The 17,298-nt window shown below is 34.1% G+C and overlaps 1 protein-coding gene across 2 annotated transcripts in view; it reads left to right on the top strand.

Moving 5' to 3' along the window:
* LOC100741745 (potassium voltage-gated channel subfamily KQT member 1) overlaps positions 1 to 17,298 on the top strand; it is a 137,881-nt gene that overhangs the window by 25,541 nt on the left and 95,042 nt on the right. For both annotated transcript variants that reach the window (XM_033321265.1, XM_024368308.2), the window contains exons 3-4: positions 883 to 1,062; positions 6,341 to 6,515. In XM_033321265.1, coding sequence (XP_033177156.1) covers positions 883 to 1,062; positions 6,341 to 6,515 — 355 coding nt within the window. The remainder of the gene's footprint in view (positions 1 to 882; positions 1,063 to 6,340; positions 6,516 to 17,298) is intronic.

Here is a 17,298-nt window from a genome sequence, read left to right as displayed (position 1 = left end):
TTGTGTGCGCGCTTCACATACCGCAGAGGAAGAATGAAACATTTTCTATAGAAAATTGCATGCATATAGATGTAACATACCGCATTAACGTAATTGTATTTTTAGTTGAGCTCGTGGTAATTAATTATCGCGTCTACAGCGTCAGTATCGATCGAAAAAATGGCCTCTGGCTATAATAATTTCCCGAGAAACTATATGTAACTTCAGCATACACGAAGTTGTATTCTTTTTCCATTTATCGAACGAGTAATTTACTCTTGGTTAATTATCGCTGGATTATTTGAGATGGAAATTCTAGATGGAATAAAAAGATATATATGCTTCGTTCTACTATTACGCATGCATATATGAAAGAAAGAAACTTGTTAGTGATTGTCTTGATAATGATAAAATTTGTATATACCGATTATATTTCTAATAATTTTGTAATATCCCTAGTTCTTCTTACACTTACAATACATACAGCTTTCATCATTTCTCCATCGTTTTATGCTTCCGTGGATTACACGATAATCATTTATAAAGTCACACGCATAGTCGAGAATGTAATAAAAATTTATAAAGTAATAGGAAGTAATTTATAAAGTAATACAAAGAGCTTTATTAAATACTTTTTAGTGTTTAGAGAGTAGTATATAGTAGAAGATAAAAAAAATGTAAAAAGAAAAGGATTATATAAATTGATCGAAGAAAAAAAAACTACAAATGAAACCGTCTTGATGGATTAATGCAAGCTCCAATTTGCAAGTTAGTTGGTAAACATGCAATACATTGGTCGACGAATTGGCCGGAAGTAGTACCAGCGAGCACCGTCGTTGCAAACATCTAGACGATGTATTTTTGGTGTCCGAGCCTCATAGCAGTTTCTCTGTTTTACGACAGGTAACCGGGGACCTCTGAACGTGACGATTGTACAGGTCGGAAAAGGAAACGGAGGCGGTGGAGATGGCGGAAGTGATTTACTGAGATTGGAACCACCGTCGGATTTAAGGCCAGCACCATCGCCCTTATCCGACACGAGTGCTACGCTGCAGTCCGACAACAATGATACTTTTAGCGGAGGTGAGGTTATTCACGATTATTGTTCCCCTTTGATGCACTTGAATATTGCGATATTTATTTACCTTTAATATCATAATGTGTTGAGAGTTTCACGACCCGGTTTGTTAGATGGCAATCGACATTAGATGGTAACCTTGTTCATTGGAATTTGAGCTTCTTCACCTTCTTAACACTTTACTGACCGCTAGCTGTTCAACAGTATACGCACGTCCGACCGGCAGCTCAGGCTCAGCACATTCTCCCTGCCGTCGGCTCTGTTTCGATTTAGACTCTCCAATACCATTCTTTTCGTTCGTCACGAATGGTAAGTTGTTCAAATTGGTATAAAACTGTGGGGAGCTTACAAAGCAATGCAACTAACGCAACTGAGCAAGATACCTTAGTACTAAATAACAAATTACTGCTCAAATAATGAGAAAGATTGTCGAAGACAAAAAGCCGATTAATAGGCTATCGGTCGGTGAGCGTCGGCGACAGAAACCGATTAATAGGCTATTGGTCGTTAAAGTGTTAATTTTTGTGTGTTTCGTGGACCTTTGAAATTTATGGTCTTGTATTTTGTATTATTGTTGAAGTTTTATATCTCGGAATAAAGAAAGCAAACGCGTGGATGAATGTATTATAGGATTTCTTTACCAGAAATGTTAGAAATTAGGATTTCCAGTGGTTTCTGTTCTACATGATAATGTATTGATAAATTGATTTATTACAGAGAATTAAACAGATAAACGATGATTATTTAACGCGAACTTAATGCAGTAGCGCGATATCACAATTCTCGATTAACGACTTTTGACTCTTGACTTTCTGGTGGCTAACTGAATATCAACTGCTGCGGTGCCGAAATGTATTGATGGCCGTTAGACCTATTGAAATTTTCCCACTCTTTCGGCTTGTCGGCATTTGAACTTTATCGTCGACATTGTCTGTATGTCGGCGATCTTTCCGCGGTACTGGGTTGTCAACTGACAACCCAGTATCAACTGGGTTGATAAAAGGTGGTAATGGAATAGTTGCCAACCCAATATAACAGAGACGAAAGAAGCTGCTGTGAAGAAAATCGTTGTGCCAAAAACTAAATACCAGAGAAGATGTAGAGTTTTCCTAGAAGTGAGATCCACTTCAACTATTATCGTTTTTCGTCCATACATGTTACTTTGCATAATGGTCGATTATAATCGTTTCTTTTTATAAATTAAACGCTTCTTAATATATAAATCGAGAAGATTCATAATCAGAAATAAATGAAACAAACATGCACCGTGCTATAGTATTTCTGGATAAGAAATTATTCTTCCTTCAAATTTTAATGTAAAGTAAGTTGGTGAAATGTGAAGAATTGTTGGGATTTCTCGGACACCAGTGGCGTATGTAGATACAGCTTAAATATTGACTGCGAAGGATCGGCTTACTTTCAGTTCGTAATGGAAGGGTAGATGACGTCATATCCTGTAAGCGGAAGCGTTTCAGGGGTGAGGTCCTGGTTACAGTCAGGTTGCTAAGCGATAGTGTGAGAAAAAAGTTAGTAAAGCGCTAGATCAAAGGTAGATAAATTCATGATTGTATCGAATGTATTTTTGGATACACCGATATCTGCTCTGCAGTACAAATAATATAAGCTTGATAAATAATTTATTATATACGCGATAAGGTATTAAAAACGAATATTATATTCGGATTAATATAAAAATAATGGTAGACGGTAAAGAATTTATCGAAAAAGAACGATATACTTGGAAAATGGTGCGAACTATTGGCAGAAAAATTTTGTTAAATTACTTGCCACTGTAAGTAACGATATATCGGATTTTCAGTATTTTAAATACTTCATTTGAAAATCTAACTCTTTGTCGTGTGTTTAGTTCAGTTTCATCATTGTATACGTAGTGCACGTAAAACATATTGTCTTTTGCAAATTACGCTTGAAGGAAAAATTGATCTTATCGTCTCGAACAAGATGTAATTAGTTGAAGATTTTATTTACATCGCAATCTTCTACGCCTTCGGTGTACTTAAATTTCTTAAATGGCACGATGCCAAAGTTTCATGATCTCCTGAATTTTTTAAGTCAACGATTGTTTAAAAGTTCAGATACAGTTATATGTCGTTCTATATACAGATTAATTCCCGTTTTAAACTAATTATTCAATGTCTCAAGTATTCAACTTATTACGGAGAAGAAGAACTAATAAAATATGCCGTATTATAATCAGGCAAGAGGACATAAAAAATTAATACCTTCTGTAGTCATTGTGACGTTAAACTGAATCGAGTCGATAGTATCCTGAAAAAGAAATCGCTCGAAATTGTTCGACTCGTGGGTCGAATAGCATTAATTACAAATATCCCCTGAGAATATCGTATTTCCTTATGGGTGACATGCTTTAATTCCGCATCAGGTTGTTTCTGTCCGCTTCAAGTTCATGCGTGGCCGATATTTACTCGCCAAATAATTGGATTACTCGGAACCTGTGGTTCGTGTTCAGCTTGCTGTGGTTTTTTCGTGGGCGCACTCGACAGTTTTTAATGAAAGAGTGGCGGATAAAAAGGCGCGGATCGAACCGCTCGTGCAATCGTGCGTCTCTCCCTCGTCAATTCTGTCCCGTAGCAGCCACAAATTTTTATCTCGTCAGATGACAATCCATTCGATCGAACAGGCGTCTCTTTGTCGCACTCGATAAAAAATAATTTATTTTTTGATAAGAAACGTAAGTTGAATTAGCAAACCGAATTTTAATTGAAAAAGTTTCGAGCAATTTGCTGTTTGATTGGCGATAGAATTTCATTATTGCAATTGGCAAATTTGTAAATTTCTTATGTAATAAAGCATTTCATTCTTGGGTTACTCAATAAGAATTTTGCATAAATTTTATTTTACATTCTGATGGAATATCGATTGTATTTGAGTGATAAACGCGTCTCTCTTTGTTATTTAAAGATATGTATATCATCAAAAGGAATTGGAAAATTTCATTTGTACGACTTTGTTTAATAAATAAACGAATAAATCCTATGGAACGAAGCGTCAGTGGATAACAGATAATTACGTATTAATCGACTTGAACGTAACTTGTATTATAGTTCATCGGTAATATGAAGTTCGATGTTTTGTAACTGCTGCCGCGAGTGTGCAGTGCTGTACGTTGCACAGGGAAATTTTTGCGATCGATTGCGAAAACGATGGAAATAATAACAATACCTTCGGAATAGGAGCGTTTATAAGATAATATCAATCTTACTTAAATGATATAGCTCTAGTAAATACAAGATTTACTATTAAGAATCGACGAGGATGATAGCAAATAATAAAATTCGATTTAAGTATTTTAATTAAATACGGGTTTTATTTTATACTATCTTTATCGAACGAAATCATAGCTGTGAGTTATCAAAGAGATTCGATTGCATTGAACGCGTTTCTATTTCATATATGGGCTTCGCGATGTGCTTTTGCAGCAGCTTCGCGGAACATCTGAGGCTTTGACAAATGGTAAATAGTTTATGCGATTATATAACATAATACGATCTCTATGCAGATTATATGTATACGGGATGGATGTATAATACGGAGATGCGTTCTAAGCTACACCGTGTACGTAATTCCTGGTATGAATGAATAATTTAGCGTATTGAAGGCTCATGCTTTAACCAAGTAACAGGATCTTCGGACGAATAAACTAATTAACAATAATCTACTTGTGTTTCCCCTAAGCCTTGAATCAAATATTTGATTGTTGCATAATAAACAGATGGCGGACATTTATGCAAATTCTTAATTTTATCAATGCACTAAAGAAGTAAAAGAAACTAAAAAGGTGAAACCTAAGAAACAAAGCCTTTGGATGCTTCGATTTAAAATATATCATTCTATATTTTCCATAAATGCATAAACAAAATGCGTTTTGAGACGAATGGTATGCGGAAATAGGTACAACTAGCTTTAAAACGAACATTTTTAATCAAACAAAGGACCATCCGAAACAATATACTTTTTAAAATAATTGTGCAAGTTCTTTCGATTTCTGTTGCTGTATCGGTTCGGTGCAATTTGATCAAATTGATATTTGTAAAAAATATTGGTGATTCAACTTGTCAAATCGCTGCTTGCAAAATGTAGAACGTACAATTGCTTTGAGAATATTATTGAATCAGTGAAGAAAATAGTTGACCGAAGCTTTTCGAACAGGATAATACACGAATGAAAATAATTATTGAAAGTTTTATGACTTTAAAATAACTGAAAGCCTGATATTTATTATGCTACGATCTGATACTCTTAACAACGTTAATTGGGGTTTAAGCTTGAAATCATATAACAGTATCTGATAATGTTCTCTTTTAATGTGCTTCGCGTGTAAATAAAATTATAAAGCTCAGTGTCTATAAATTATTTTACTATGCATAACCAGTGTCGATTAGTCTATGTGAGAGTACTATATACATATATGTATAAACTTCTATCGCGCTATTTGCAAACTTATTGATATTAAACTTTCTCGAACAATTCCTCGACAAATTGTTGTGGACGTCTGTGCACCTGGTGGATTGAAATTAACTTTTAAAGTTACTTATTTTTATCAGACTGAATCGAAAATATCTATATGTGTGTATATACTTGTATGTAATGTATTACGTAACCAAAATATGCATTTATTGTCATGTGTCATAAATATATGCTTCTACGTTGTTAATATTTATTTGATAGTATCTAACAGGAAGAATTTATCTTTGCATGCGTGTAGATTTTTCAAAATTTTGCAATACTCGTATACGTATTTAAGTTAAAAACTCTGAATTAAAAATTCTGATGTCATTTTTATATTTAATTCCTATTGCATTCGTTTGCTGATAACTGAAATCTTAAATCATATAAAATTACCATATTTCGTATTAATTAAGTTTCAATGAATAAAGAAAATATATGTGAAAATACGAAAAGTAAAATATCTTCGGAATGAATTTCATTAAAAAATATTACATCCTTCAAAAAAAACTCTAAAAGAAACGACGCTAACATTACACTAAAATGAAATATTCTAATGAAAATAAAAATGAAAATAAAATATTTGGTACGCAGATGATGTAACGATAAACCTTTACGTTATACTATACGTAATAGATCTAGTCTAACGTTTTTACAGTCATCCTATCTATCCTTTAGCTTCGCGGAAATTCAATGCTTCGTGGAATGTTACTTGAAATTCCTGACGAAAAATCTTCAAATTTCCGTACTTTTATCGGTGTTTGGAGTATTCAACGAAATTTCACGAATGTTCAGGTGTTGATCCACGATTACTGTTGGGTGCAAACACCGGTGGCGAACGTAACACGTGGGAGGGTCGTTATCACGTGAAGGAACATCGGCGTGCTGGGAAGGCGACCTTTCAGGGCCAAGTTTACAACTTCCTGGAGCGTCCCACTGGCTGGAAGTGCTTCCTATACCACTTCTCTGTGTAAGTACCTATCAATTTTATATATATACATTGTTCGATGTTTTTGATGCTTTTGATATTTCGTATCGTTATTCGTTTTATCGATGACTATTGTTACTGTATGCAATATACGTTATCGCTTTTGTCTTTAGCTTATATCGTACGTTTTGGTAACAGTCATATATATATATATTGTTACTATAAAATAATTCAAGTTTCTGAATATCTATGAGTGGTACAAATATATATGGATTTCGAAATTTCTCTACGTGAAGTAGGAGAAAGCATATTTCAATAGGACCTTTTAAGTTTCGACGTTTCGTAGTAGAAAAATGTGAACTAACTAAATATTTTATATACTGAAATGACACACGATATACCTGGTTAAAAGTTTGTAAACCGAGTGGCACAGAAGCCTGCATTTATTTAAAATGTAATACTTTTTAGTCGAAATGAATCAGCAGTTTTCGCCTGCGTCATGATTTTAATACATAAACATTGACCGTGGATATTCCACGATGAATAATTTTTTCTACGTGTACGATCTTTTTCCTTCAAGAGTCGTTTCTCCATCGATTAACCGAATTTTTCACGTTGGAAGACATTATGCAAAAAATAATGAATAATAAATGAATACCGTGAATAATGAATAGACGACGGATGTTTATGCATTTCTGAAAAATTTAAGCGTGCAAGGACGTACAATAATAGTTACAGAGAAATATATGAAACGATCAAAGCAAGATATTCATCGAAATATTTAGAATCTAGAGGGTGGTTCGGTCAGATACTATTTTTTCAGTCGCTCTCGTAAAAGTGTGAACTTACATAAACATTAATAATTTAATAGGACACGTTATTTCAAGCAGCTTCGTTTGGATGCTGTCTTGCGTGGTGATATGTCAAAGGCGGATTAATGGTAGTATATTGGTCCCGCTTCCTATATTATCTTCCCTGAACGTTACCACATCGATCTTTGTTGTCAGTTAATAAATATCATGGAATATGGTATACTTCGTAAGATTGATCGCGCGAATAGAGTATTTCACGAAGCATGGGAAATACACATCGTATTTTATCCATCAGTTTGTTTATACAAATGTATGAAACATATATTCCGCGCAACTGAAACATCTTGTTCCCCTTTCCTAACTGCAATTACAAAAAGAAGTGAAAAACAAAGAAATGTTAGACAAGCTATTATTTGGAAAGATTAGGAAAAGATGTTAGAATAACTTAACACTAGAAACATCGAAGATATTTCTTGTATCCTTCGTAAAAATGTGTATCCTCCTTTATTGTATTTTAAAAGTGTCGCTAAAAGAACAATTTTCTTTAATTATCAAAATTAAAATTAAAATTAAGCATAACTTTAGTTCGCACAAAAAATATGGTAGAAAGTATAATGCATATCTAAAATTTCTGAAATGATAAAAATAATTATCAAAACGTAGGTTAAATGTATTTAAATTATTAGTTAGGATCGATAGTTCTATCGTTGTTTACAGAAGATTTATTGCGCTTGCTAGGAAGTTGAATTCTCTTCGCACAGATGGCGTGTTCTATACCGACCTGTATCCCTTGGTCTGATCAATATCCTGGCTACATCACTTACTGAGCGTCTATGCAGAAATCTGCAATTCGATTTGTCGTACTTCGGTCCTTCTTACAAAAGCTTTTACACGTTTATTGCAAAAATTAACGTTACAAATTAACAGCATTCGTGCCGTGTACTACACAGAATTATAATTCTTGCAACGTAAATATTTGTTGCAAAAACAAAATCCTTAAATAATACTTTCTGCTTTACGTTTCTATTGCTACATCCTATCTTAGCATTTCTATTGTTTTATACTTTTCAAAAGTCATATACATGTCTTTGGTGACTCACTGATTTTTATATTAAGAAAACAGCTTTTTTTACTTGAACCTACCCCTCAAACAGAATTTTTCTACAAAGATTAACTACCTTCTATTTGCCAATTTTCCGACAGATGAAAAACACCGTTTATTTTTCCTTACTTCTTTTATCTGGAAAAAAATACTGTTACCTCTTTTTTCCTTCGGTGGAATATGGTTCTTAATTAAATCGCGTCGATAGACTGACGTTTTCCAGAGAGATATTCGATGAAGAAGTTGCACTAGAATATACAAGTAGAGCAAAGTAACGTTTCTGATATTTTTCTTTACGTAACGAAAATTTTTTATTTTGTTTCAATAAAACCTATACAGTAATCTTCGTCCTTTTCTCAATTTTTTTTATTATTAGAAACGGTACAAGATACAATCTTCAATTTATTAATATCGTCGCAGCAACATCAGTGGAGTACGAAAGGTTAGAACAAAAGGAGCTTTTCATCTAAATTCGTAAATAAGCTACTGATAACGAGTACTAGTTAGGTTGGTGATTAAAACGGTTGGAACCCTAATTCAAAAATAGAATGTTGCAGTGGTTACTACGGAGAGCGGTAACTCATTGATGTAACAAAGCGGTTAATGTAACTAATGTAAGCCAGGCTTACAATGGTTGTTGCAAATTAAGCGTGTATGAACAAGGCACTCGCGATAATAATTCTCGCTCTCATTCTGCTTTGTAGCACTGTTGGAACATGCAAATGTTACTTTTAATAATATATAATATGCTTTAATTACGTAAATTTGTAACGGAGTGATTATGCGTATGTCGAGATTAGGGAAGCTACACTTGTCACACCGATTATCATTAAAATATAATACTTCGAATTAGTACCACTGATAAAGTAATATTTGCCAATTACATTTGTCGAACATTAGCTGATTCGTTACAGTAGGTACTGAAATTAACATGTAAATGATGTTATTTAGAAAAGTTAAAGATGATTTTAAAGAGATAAGTGTGTATTATAACGCTTGGCAATATTCAGATTGAAATATCATTTACAAAAAACTAACAAACTACATTCGATTAATGAATTCAGAAATTCATTCAAAATCTAAAATACTGTTCTATGTACAAAAATCAAGGTAATATAGTTGAACGTAATTGAATTTTTTAAGCCATATATAAGGAAGGATATTTTAAACAAATGGGACGAAAAAGTTACTTCTTGATTAAATAGATTTTTTATAAAAGTGATAGGACTTGACGAATGAATTTATTACTAAAGCTTAACATTTTTGTTAATAAAAATAGAATATTTTAAAAACTTATTGATCGCTAAAAATTGCTTGATATTACATATGAAATATTATATATTTTTATATAGGAAGTTATATATATATATAATTTCAGATATTTTTTTCTGAAATTGTTTGCTACGAGCTATACTCACTACGTCTTAAATATTTTTGCATTTTATGCGAATTCTGTGTATTTTTGTATCTTCGAATCCACAAATTCATACGAATCCGTAATCTAATCGTCGGACTATGCACGAGATTCGAAGCCATTCCCAGTCATCTAAAGTTGTGCGACTGAATCCGATTTTAATTAAAAATTTTCGGCCAACGAGATCACACGTTTTCTGATGATGTCGGTCCGCTTTACAATCGCCCGCCACCGTTCCAGAAAAAGAATCGCGAGACATGCAATTAAGTAATTTGCCTTGTCCATCGCGGAGGAATTATTCGTGGTACGCTATTGCTGTCGTGTCAAGTTATTCAAATTATTCAAATTGGATCATGTGACGGCTGTGCATGTGGTGTTCTGCCCCCTGCAGAACCCCTGCGCATATATCATCGAAGGGGCCAGAAGTTGTTCGCGTGAGGAATGTTTCAGTGATGATAACCGGGGCTTTCATACTAATACACCTGGGGGAGCCTGCCGTGGAAAAGTATATCGTTTCCTCGTGGAACGTCGTTCGGAAGGGAGCACGTCTGAAATAGGGTCAATGCGGTATCGAGGAGTACGTAGGGTATTTTGAAAGAAAGGCTCGGCTACTTTTATGACGTACATTCGTTTCATCGAAGCAGGCGCAGCATAGGTTCTGAGACGATATTGCTTTTATACAGAGTAGGGTCAAAATATCAGACAATCGGACAGCAGGTGATTCTTCATACAAAAATGTTGAACTTGAGTAATAAGTTCATTCGTCAAGTCCTATCACTTTTATAAAAAATCTATCTAATCAGCAAGTAACTTTTTCGTCCCATTTGTTTAAAATATTCTTCCTTATATATGGCTTAATAAATTCAATTACGTTCAACGTATTTAATTTATATATCTATCAAACACGTTCTACAATAGTTTTTTAAATGAATGCATTAGCGAAAGACGAAGGAATTTATTATTCAACCCGATAGATTAATTTTGCGACGTATTTTTTAAATCACTTTCGAGCCGATCGTGATTTACTATCGCTAAAACGTTTCTTAAGCTTGAGGAATGCATTGTTACAAACATAATAACACATTGCGGTACAACGAGGAACAGCGTACGATCTCTTGAAAATAATGATTTTTTTATTCACGCATCTTTATTATGTAAAATATTACTCTACATTATGTAAAATAATACTCTATGGAACTTTTGCTTCGTATAATTTATATTCGTAGCTGTTCGTTCGATACATCAACCGAGCATTAAGGCCATTAATCTACGAACGGTAGAGGAAGATCATATACAATTTTTAGTTGCTGAATTTTAATCTCTTTCCTAACAGTATGCCAAGTTGCGTACAAATACGTAATATGCATTGTATCGTTTTAAGAACAGACAAGCAGAGTGCAGCGCATTTCGCGAGATCTTCCAAAGGCCGGGTAAAGCAAAATTATACGTCGTTTAATGGCAACGTGGTAGCGATATGCGTTGCTCGTTTAACTTGAAACGGCATTAAGCCGAGAATTGCGTCTCAAAACGGAATATCCCTTGTAAAACGTGCACACAGAGGATGTATGTTCGGAATTTTGTAACTTTAACCGACCAGGGGTTAAGAAGATCGTTATTTTCTTGAATACAACTGGATACAATATTTTAGCATTTTTGTGTTGTTTAGAATTGTTAATAGCCACCGAAATAAGTATTTCGCTTTATTTCTTTCTTCACGAAAAACATGTATTTCTCAAACGTTTCTGCACGGATATTTTCCTTTTGACGTTTCAATCTGTAGAAACATCTTTCAAAGCTACACATCATACATATGGTTAAGTATCGAATAACCCTGGAAACAAACATCGTCCACAATTATTAGCACGCTACTGTTGCATTAGGCGTTATTAATGTAACGAGTTAAGAGTCACATTCGATACACAGTCTCGCCTTTGTTACATGTTATTCTTGACACGAATTTCTTTAACGAGATCCAATCAGAATTCGCTGTCATAATTCTGTCTGTTTCGCTCCATCATTACTATCGATCTTGGACAGCAATTTCCTTCTTTTTGCTGGCCAACATCGTCTACCTGTTTTCCCATTAACGAAATGTTTCCACAACGTTCCCACGACTTTGCTTTTCTCTCCGTTTTACCGAACGAAATTTTTCTCTCGTATTGAATCTTTGTACATCTTTTACCCAAGTAGAATATAATTCCAGAATAATTTCTTCCAACTGTAACAGTGCATTAAAATCATAAACTTTCCGCTAGAAATCTACTGTTAATTATTGTTAAATAACTTGTGTTATTATAACGTTACACATATTTGCTGTATCAGCTATGTGGAAGATTTTCGACCGTATTGGAGGATAATTGTTTATTGATATACCTGGTGATATTCTGAGTTTCTATCTATTTTTCGAAAAAAAGACAACTTTTTGTAGATAAATATAACATTTCGATTTTTTAAGAAGAATTTCCTAATATTACAACGCTTCGCAGGATATACGAACTTGGTGGTTCCTTGGGTTACGTTCTCCTTCCAATTTACGAAGAATTTTTTACATTATACAAGAGTTCTCCATATTTGTAGGACACGAGGTCGAAATCATGAAGATAGAAGTTTAAAAAATCACATATGGATACCGTGATCGAAGAATGCGAATAATTAAATTCTTTATTACACGAGGATTTCATTAATGAAATAAATGAAATGAATCTTTCGCGTGTAAAAATAAGAAAATTTCATTTTCGCACTGACTGAGTATGCGTAGATACGAGTACGATACATGGGACCGACTAACACGAGATTCTGAATCATACGACGACGTATGAGCATCACAGTGAGTAGGATATCTAAATAACGTTAACATGATTGCATACGTTCCTACATCTCGAAATAGAAAGAGCGGAGAATATTTTCGTTACTGTAGAGAATAGTTTCAAAGGGACTGAGGAAAAGAAAAAAAAAACGGATATTGACGAATATCGCGGACAATGTATCGAGAAATTTGGAGGACGCTTCGGAGTTGGCATCGAAAAAAGGAATAGGACGAAATCAAGGCCCGGTGTATCAGAGGGAAACGGATGATGAATCGGAGGAGGCAGGATAGGATAGCTAGCAGCTTAACGACTAATATCGATTTTCTCACTTTTGTAACTATACGTATGAATATCAGAGCTGTACGTCTACGTTATCCTTCCACGTTCACCTTGGTGTTTCGTTCTTTTCCTGGTCTCATCGTACTGGACAGTGAAAATGGATGCCAATGAAGTTTTGTTAAATAGAGCTTGTTTACATAAAAATGTAAATATTCATTTCGATTATTTACTATTTAATCGAAGCTATTCGATTCAGATTAAATTGTAAATAACGTATAACAAATATGTATATGTATAATAATATGGAAGATAAAATGTATAATAAATAAAATTTAGATATATAATTCACATAGTTTTGTCCACATAGTTTTGTCCCCGACTATGTGTGAACCCTGTAACCTACTTCTTTTCAAGGTACCGCGTTGTATAACAGAAAAGGACGTCTGTGAAGCGGCCCTAGTCGACCGCTTTAAGACGAGATTCGCGTGGATCCGAGCTTCTGTGCTAGATTGTGCTTCTGTTTTGCGAGCTCGGCCCAGCTACTCGTGTTTCCTCGCACAGTTACCGCGGTTTCCCCTTTTAATTCAAATTGTTCATGTTGCGTAGGATTGCAACGTGTTATCATTGCGTTGCAAAGCTTTCAACACGATTACCTTAATGCCGCATGGCTCTTCATACGTCGAATTAACTTTGCGTTGATCCTCTGTGTATCGTATTTTGTTATATACCGGTGCAATAATGAAGAATAAAATCATAACAGATCCTACGTGCGTCCCATACAGGTGAGAAAATTGTCAATTTAAAAAGAATTAAATAAATTAGAATTAAGACGAACGACGAACCAGGTTTTTAAACTCCCTCCTTTCCTTTAACTTTTAAAGGAAAATGAAGAATCGAGTGGATGTTTAATTTAGATATTGGGCGATAGCTTGGTCGAGTAGAGTATGTATGCGTCATGTATGTGTATGAATGTTAAAACTTTGTGACCAAAGCCCTGCATATTTTTTAAATAGGTTACGAATCAATTTTGAGTATTTCGGAAATGTAGGACACTGGCCGTCTTTTTGTACACGCGTATGTTATTTATTAAAATATTTGTTAAAATATTATTTTTGTCATAAGCTATTGATATTTATGGGATTATACACGGACTTTTTTCATTTTTACAATTTTTCTTCTTTCTTCCAATAAATTCTACCTATCCAAATATGCATTAATGGTGCGCGTCGTATCGAAATATCTTCTACAATAAAAATGTGACGGTTATTAAAGGGCATGTGATAACACGAATCGATTAAGCAAACAGTTATGAAATGCGAGGAAAATTTTCTGGCCATTGAAAAAATCGAATACTTTAATACGAAACTGGAATGTTGAAGAATTTTATACGCAGGAAGCTAAATAACTCGCAGAGAGACACGCTTAAAATTGCGCCGTAACGAAAGTGTTATTGTTTACTGTAAATTTTGAAACTTTACACCAATTTCCTCGATCCGTGAACGGATTCTGAATAATTCGAGAAATTTGAAGTGATTTTATAAATCAAATTTCTGTTTACGTCGTTCTTCTTCGTACATAAGGATATGAAACTACAGTGTCAAAATGAACAAAAGTAACATATTTGATATGATACAATGACAATTATTAAACATCGCTTCGTCCTCACTCTGTTTCTCTTAAATATTAAAATAATTATGCTACACGGCAGTTCAACTACTATTCAGCCGTTCCACGACGACATTTTCTTGTTACATTGAGAGTTTTATCCGTGAAAATATTTTAACGTCGCTAGTGGATTAATTCGATATTAAAATTATCCGTTGGAAGGCGACACGAATTAATTAGAAAGTTATTAAACAATATACGAAAAGGAAGGAAACGGTGGGAGTTAACATCTTCAAAAATTCATTAGCAATTGCAATAATAGTAGACGCGATAGTCGCAGGTTGAATGGCGTAGTGACAAGACTTTAACTTCTCTACTTTTCAGCGAATTGAATTTTGTGCTTTTCAAGAAGTACTTATAACCGTGATTAAAAATATTGCCTGAGCGTTTCTCCTGCGTAACGTAAAGTCTGGTAGCATTTTAAACGAATGAATTTTTAAACGAACGAATGAATTTTAAAGAAATGCAGTCCAATATAAACATTGACAAAGCTACAAAACATTAAAATGAATTTTTTTCCACTGCAGCCTTTTTTCCACATCGTAAACTGAATGAAGAACGGTTTTCACGATGCTTCAAGTTATTTTTGTTACAATTGCCTGAATATTACTCGCTCTTTCGTTCTTTCGTTTCTTCATGAAATTTGCATGTTGAAAAATTCGCAATTTTTCACATGAAATTCGATGTACTATATTATAAATATAATCATATTAGGTTGTCCGAAAAGTTTCTTTCGTTTCATAAGGTGATAATAGATGAGCAACAATTTCTGTTTTATATCATTTTATTAAATTATGATCCATTTTGTTCTATTTCTATTATCATGTTCGTGCACAACTCAATAAACTAATATAAAACAAAAAACATTGCGCGTCTATTATTTCTTTATAAAATGAAAGAAACTTTTCGGACAACCTAATATAATCGGCGATGAGGATAATGCTATGCGAAAATATAGAAATACTTTTAGGAAGAATAATTTTGAAGATTATAAATCAGTAGAAGAATTATTAATAGGATTCGGTTGTTTATACAAACGCGTATTTTACAGAAAATTGATTTGTCTTTTTTTTTAAATTGATCTGTGTATTATTTCGCATAATTTCATACGTTACACAATTTTCGCAGATTTTGTTAAGATTATATTTCGTACACGTCCATCATCTCTTTTTTCTGTAATATCTGGTTTTTGATAACGAGCGCTTATACTGAAGACTTCGTTATTGCAGAATATTTTCACAATTTTCAATATACTTATCATGCGTAAGTTGGCATATTACATTTTCATATTTCCCATATTTCACTCACATATTTCAACATCCATAATCTAGATATATTGTTAATTTTTAATCCACTGTGTAATTATCTCACTCTTTCGCGTCACTGATAACTAGATTTTACGCATTTATAGGAGATTAAAAGGCGTAAAAGCACACGGTATGAACAAAATATTTGTACAAAATATCCAATGCCTTTTATGATATTCGAAACAATTTTCCACCATCGTTCTATTTTCGTTTTAATTATATTCTTAAAACTACGAGTTTGTATAATTACTGAAAACGATTCGTCTGTTTGTAACTCCTGCAAACCTGCGTAGTCGATACGGCTATGAGCAATAAAAAGAGAAACACAAAGAAGGGTCAAGATATTCGCGATAAACAAATTGCAAACAATTTGTCGCGAAAAAAATCAGTATCCGCTTGTGTTGAAGTTGACTGATAGAGGAACGAGTGGATGAATTCGTAATAGAAAAATATATTGAAATAAGTATAGGTATAAGTACAGGTATAGTGTATGCTGGTCCAGATCCTCACTCTTTCAATGTTACAATACAATAGAATTGAATATGCAGCACGTTCATACATTTATAGCAAAGGACATCACCAAAAAGTTAATCTTGGTAGCTCTAGCTGAAGACTACAAGAAATAGCAATAGAAATCTAGTTACAACTCATTTGTTTCTAGACGTTGTAACCCAAATCAAAATTTATATTCAAAGGCATAATAATATGGACCTCTCTTTATTTTGAATTTTTTTCACTAAATTCTATTCTCTTCATAGCAGCTCTCTTCAGGTAACGGATATACAAAAATAAAGGTGTAGAGTTTTTCTTGAAGTAATTATTGGGTGGACAACAAAGTGATAGCGGATTTTGTCAATACGATCTAATGACAAAATCCGCAATCACTTAGTTGCCAAACCAATACTTCAACAGCCTGTACGGATCCACGTACCGAAACAGTAGCTGTAATTGCAAGTAAAAAGAACAACGAGTATTGGGTAGTAGGAGCGATCGGAATTGCTTGATTCGAATCGGTGTTGCTTTGCAAAGGTTGACGCGTATAATGCGTTTGCTGCTCGCGCGTCGATGAAAATCCGCGCTACCGAAAACCATTATCGATCAACGTGTCTCGTTGCCGTGATTTAGCCGTTGGGAAGCTCGATAGGCCTGGGAGATTCCAATATCGTCTTGAAAAGAATTCGCTTTGTGCCCGCTAGCACAATATCGACGAGCCAATCGGTTTGTGCTCGCGTGTCCGTGCCACTATCGCGTTCGTCCATCCTTTGAGTTTTTAAATTTAGTAAAGTTTCTTTTTGCGAAAAGCGCACAATTGTACAGTTACCGCGTGCACCGCACTATAGTTTCATATATCCGTACGTGGTGGATTTAGGGGATTCAGAAGATCTATTGGGTTGGCAACTAAGTGATTGCGGATTTTGTCAATACCACCTAATGACAAA

The sequence above is a fragment of the Bombus impatiens genome, unplaced genomic scaffold, assembly GCF_000188095.3.
Source record: "Bombus impatiens unplaced genomic scaffold, BIMP_2.2 scf_0418, whole genome shotgun sequence".
Classification (NCBI taxonomy): Eukaryota; Metazoa; Arthropoda; class Insecta; order Hymenoptera; family Apidae; genus Bombus; species Bombus impatiens.
The sequence above is the reverse complement of the archived record's forward strand: the minus strand, read 5'-3'. Positions and strand labels throughout refer to the sequence as shown.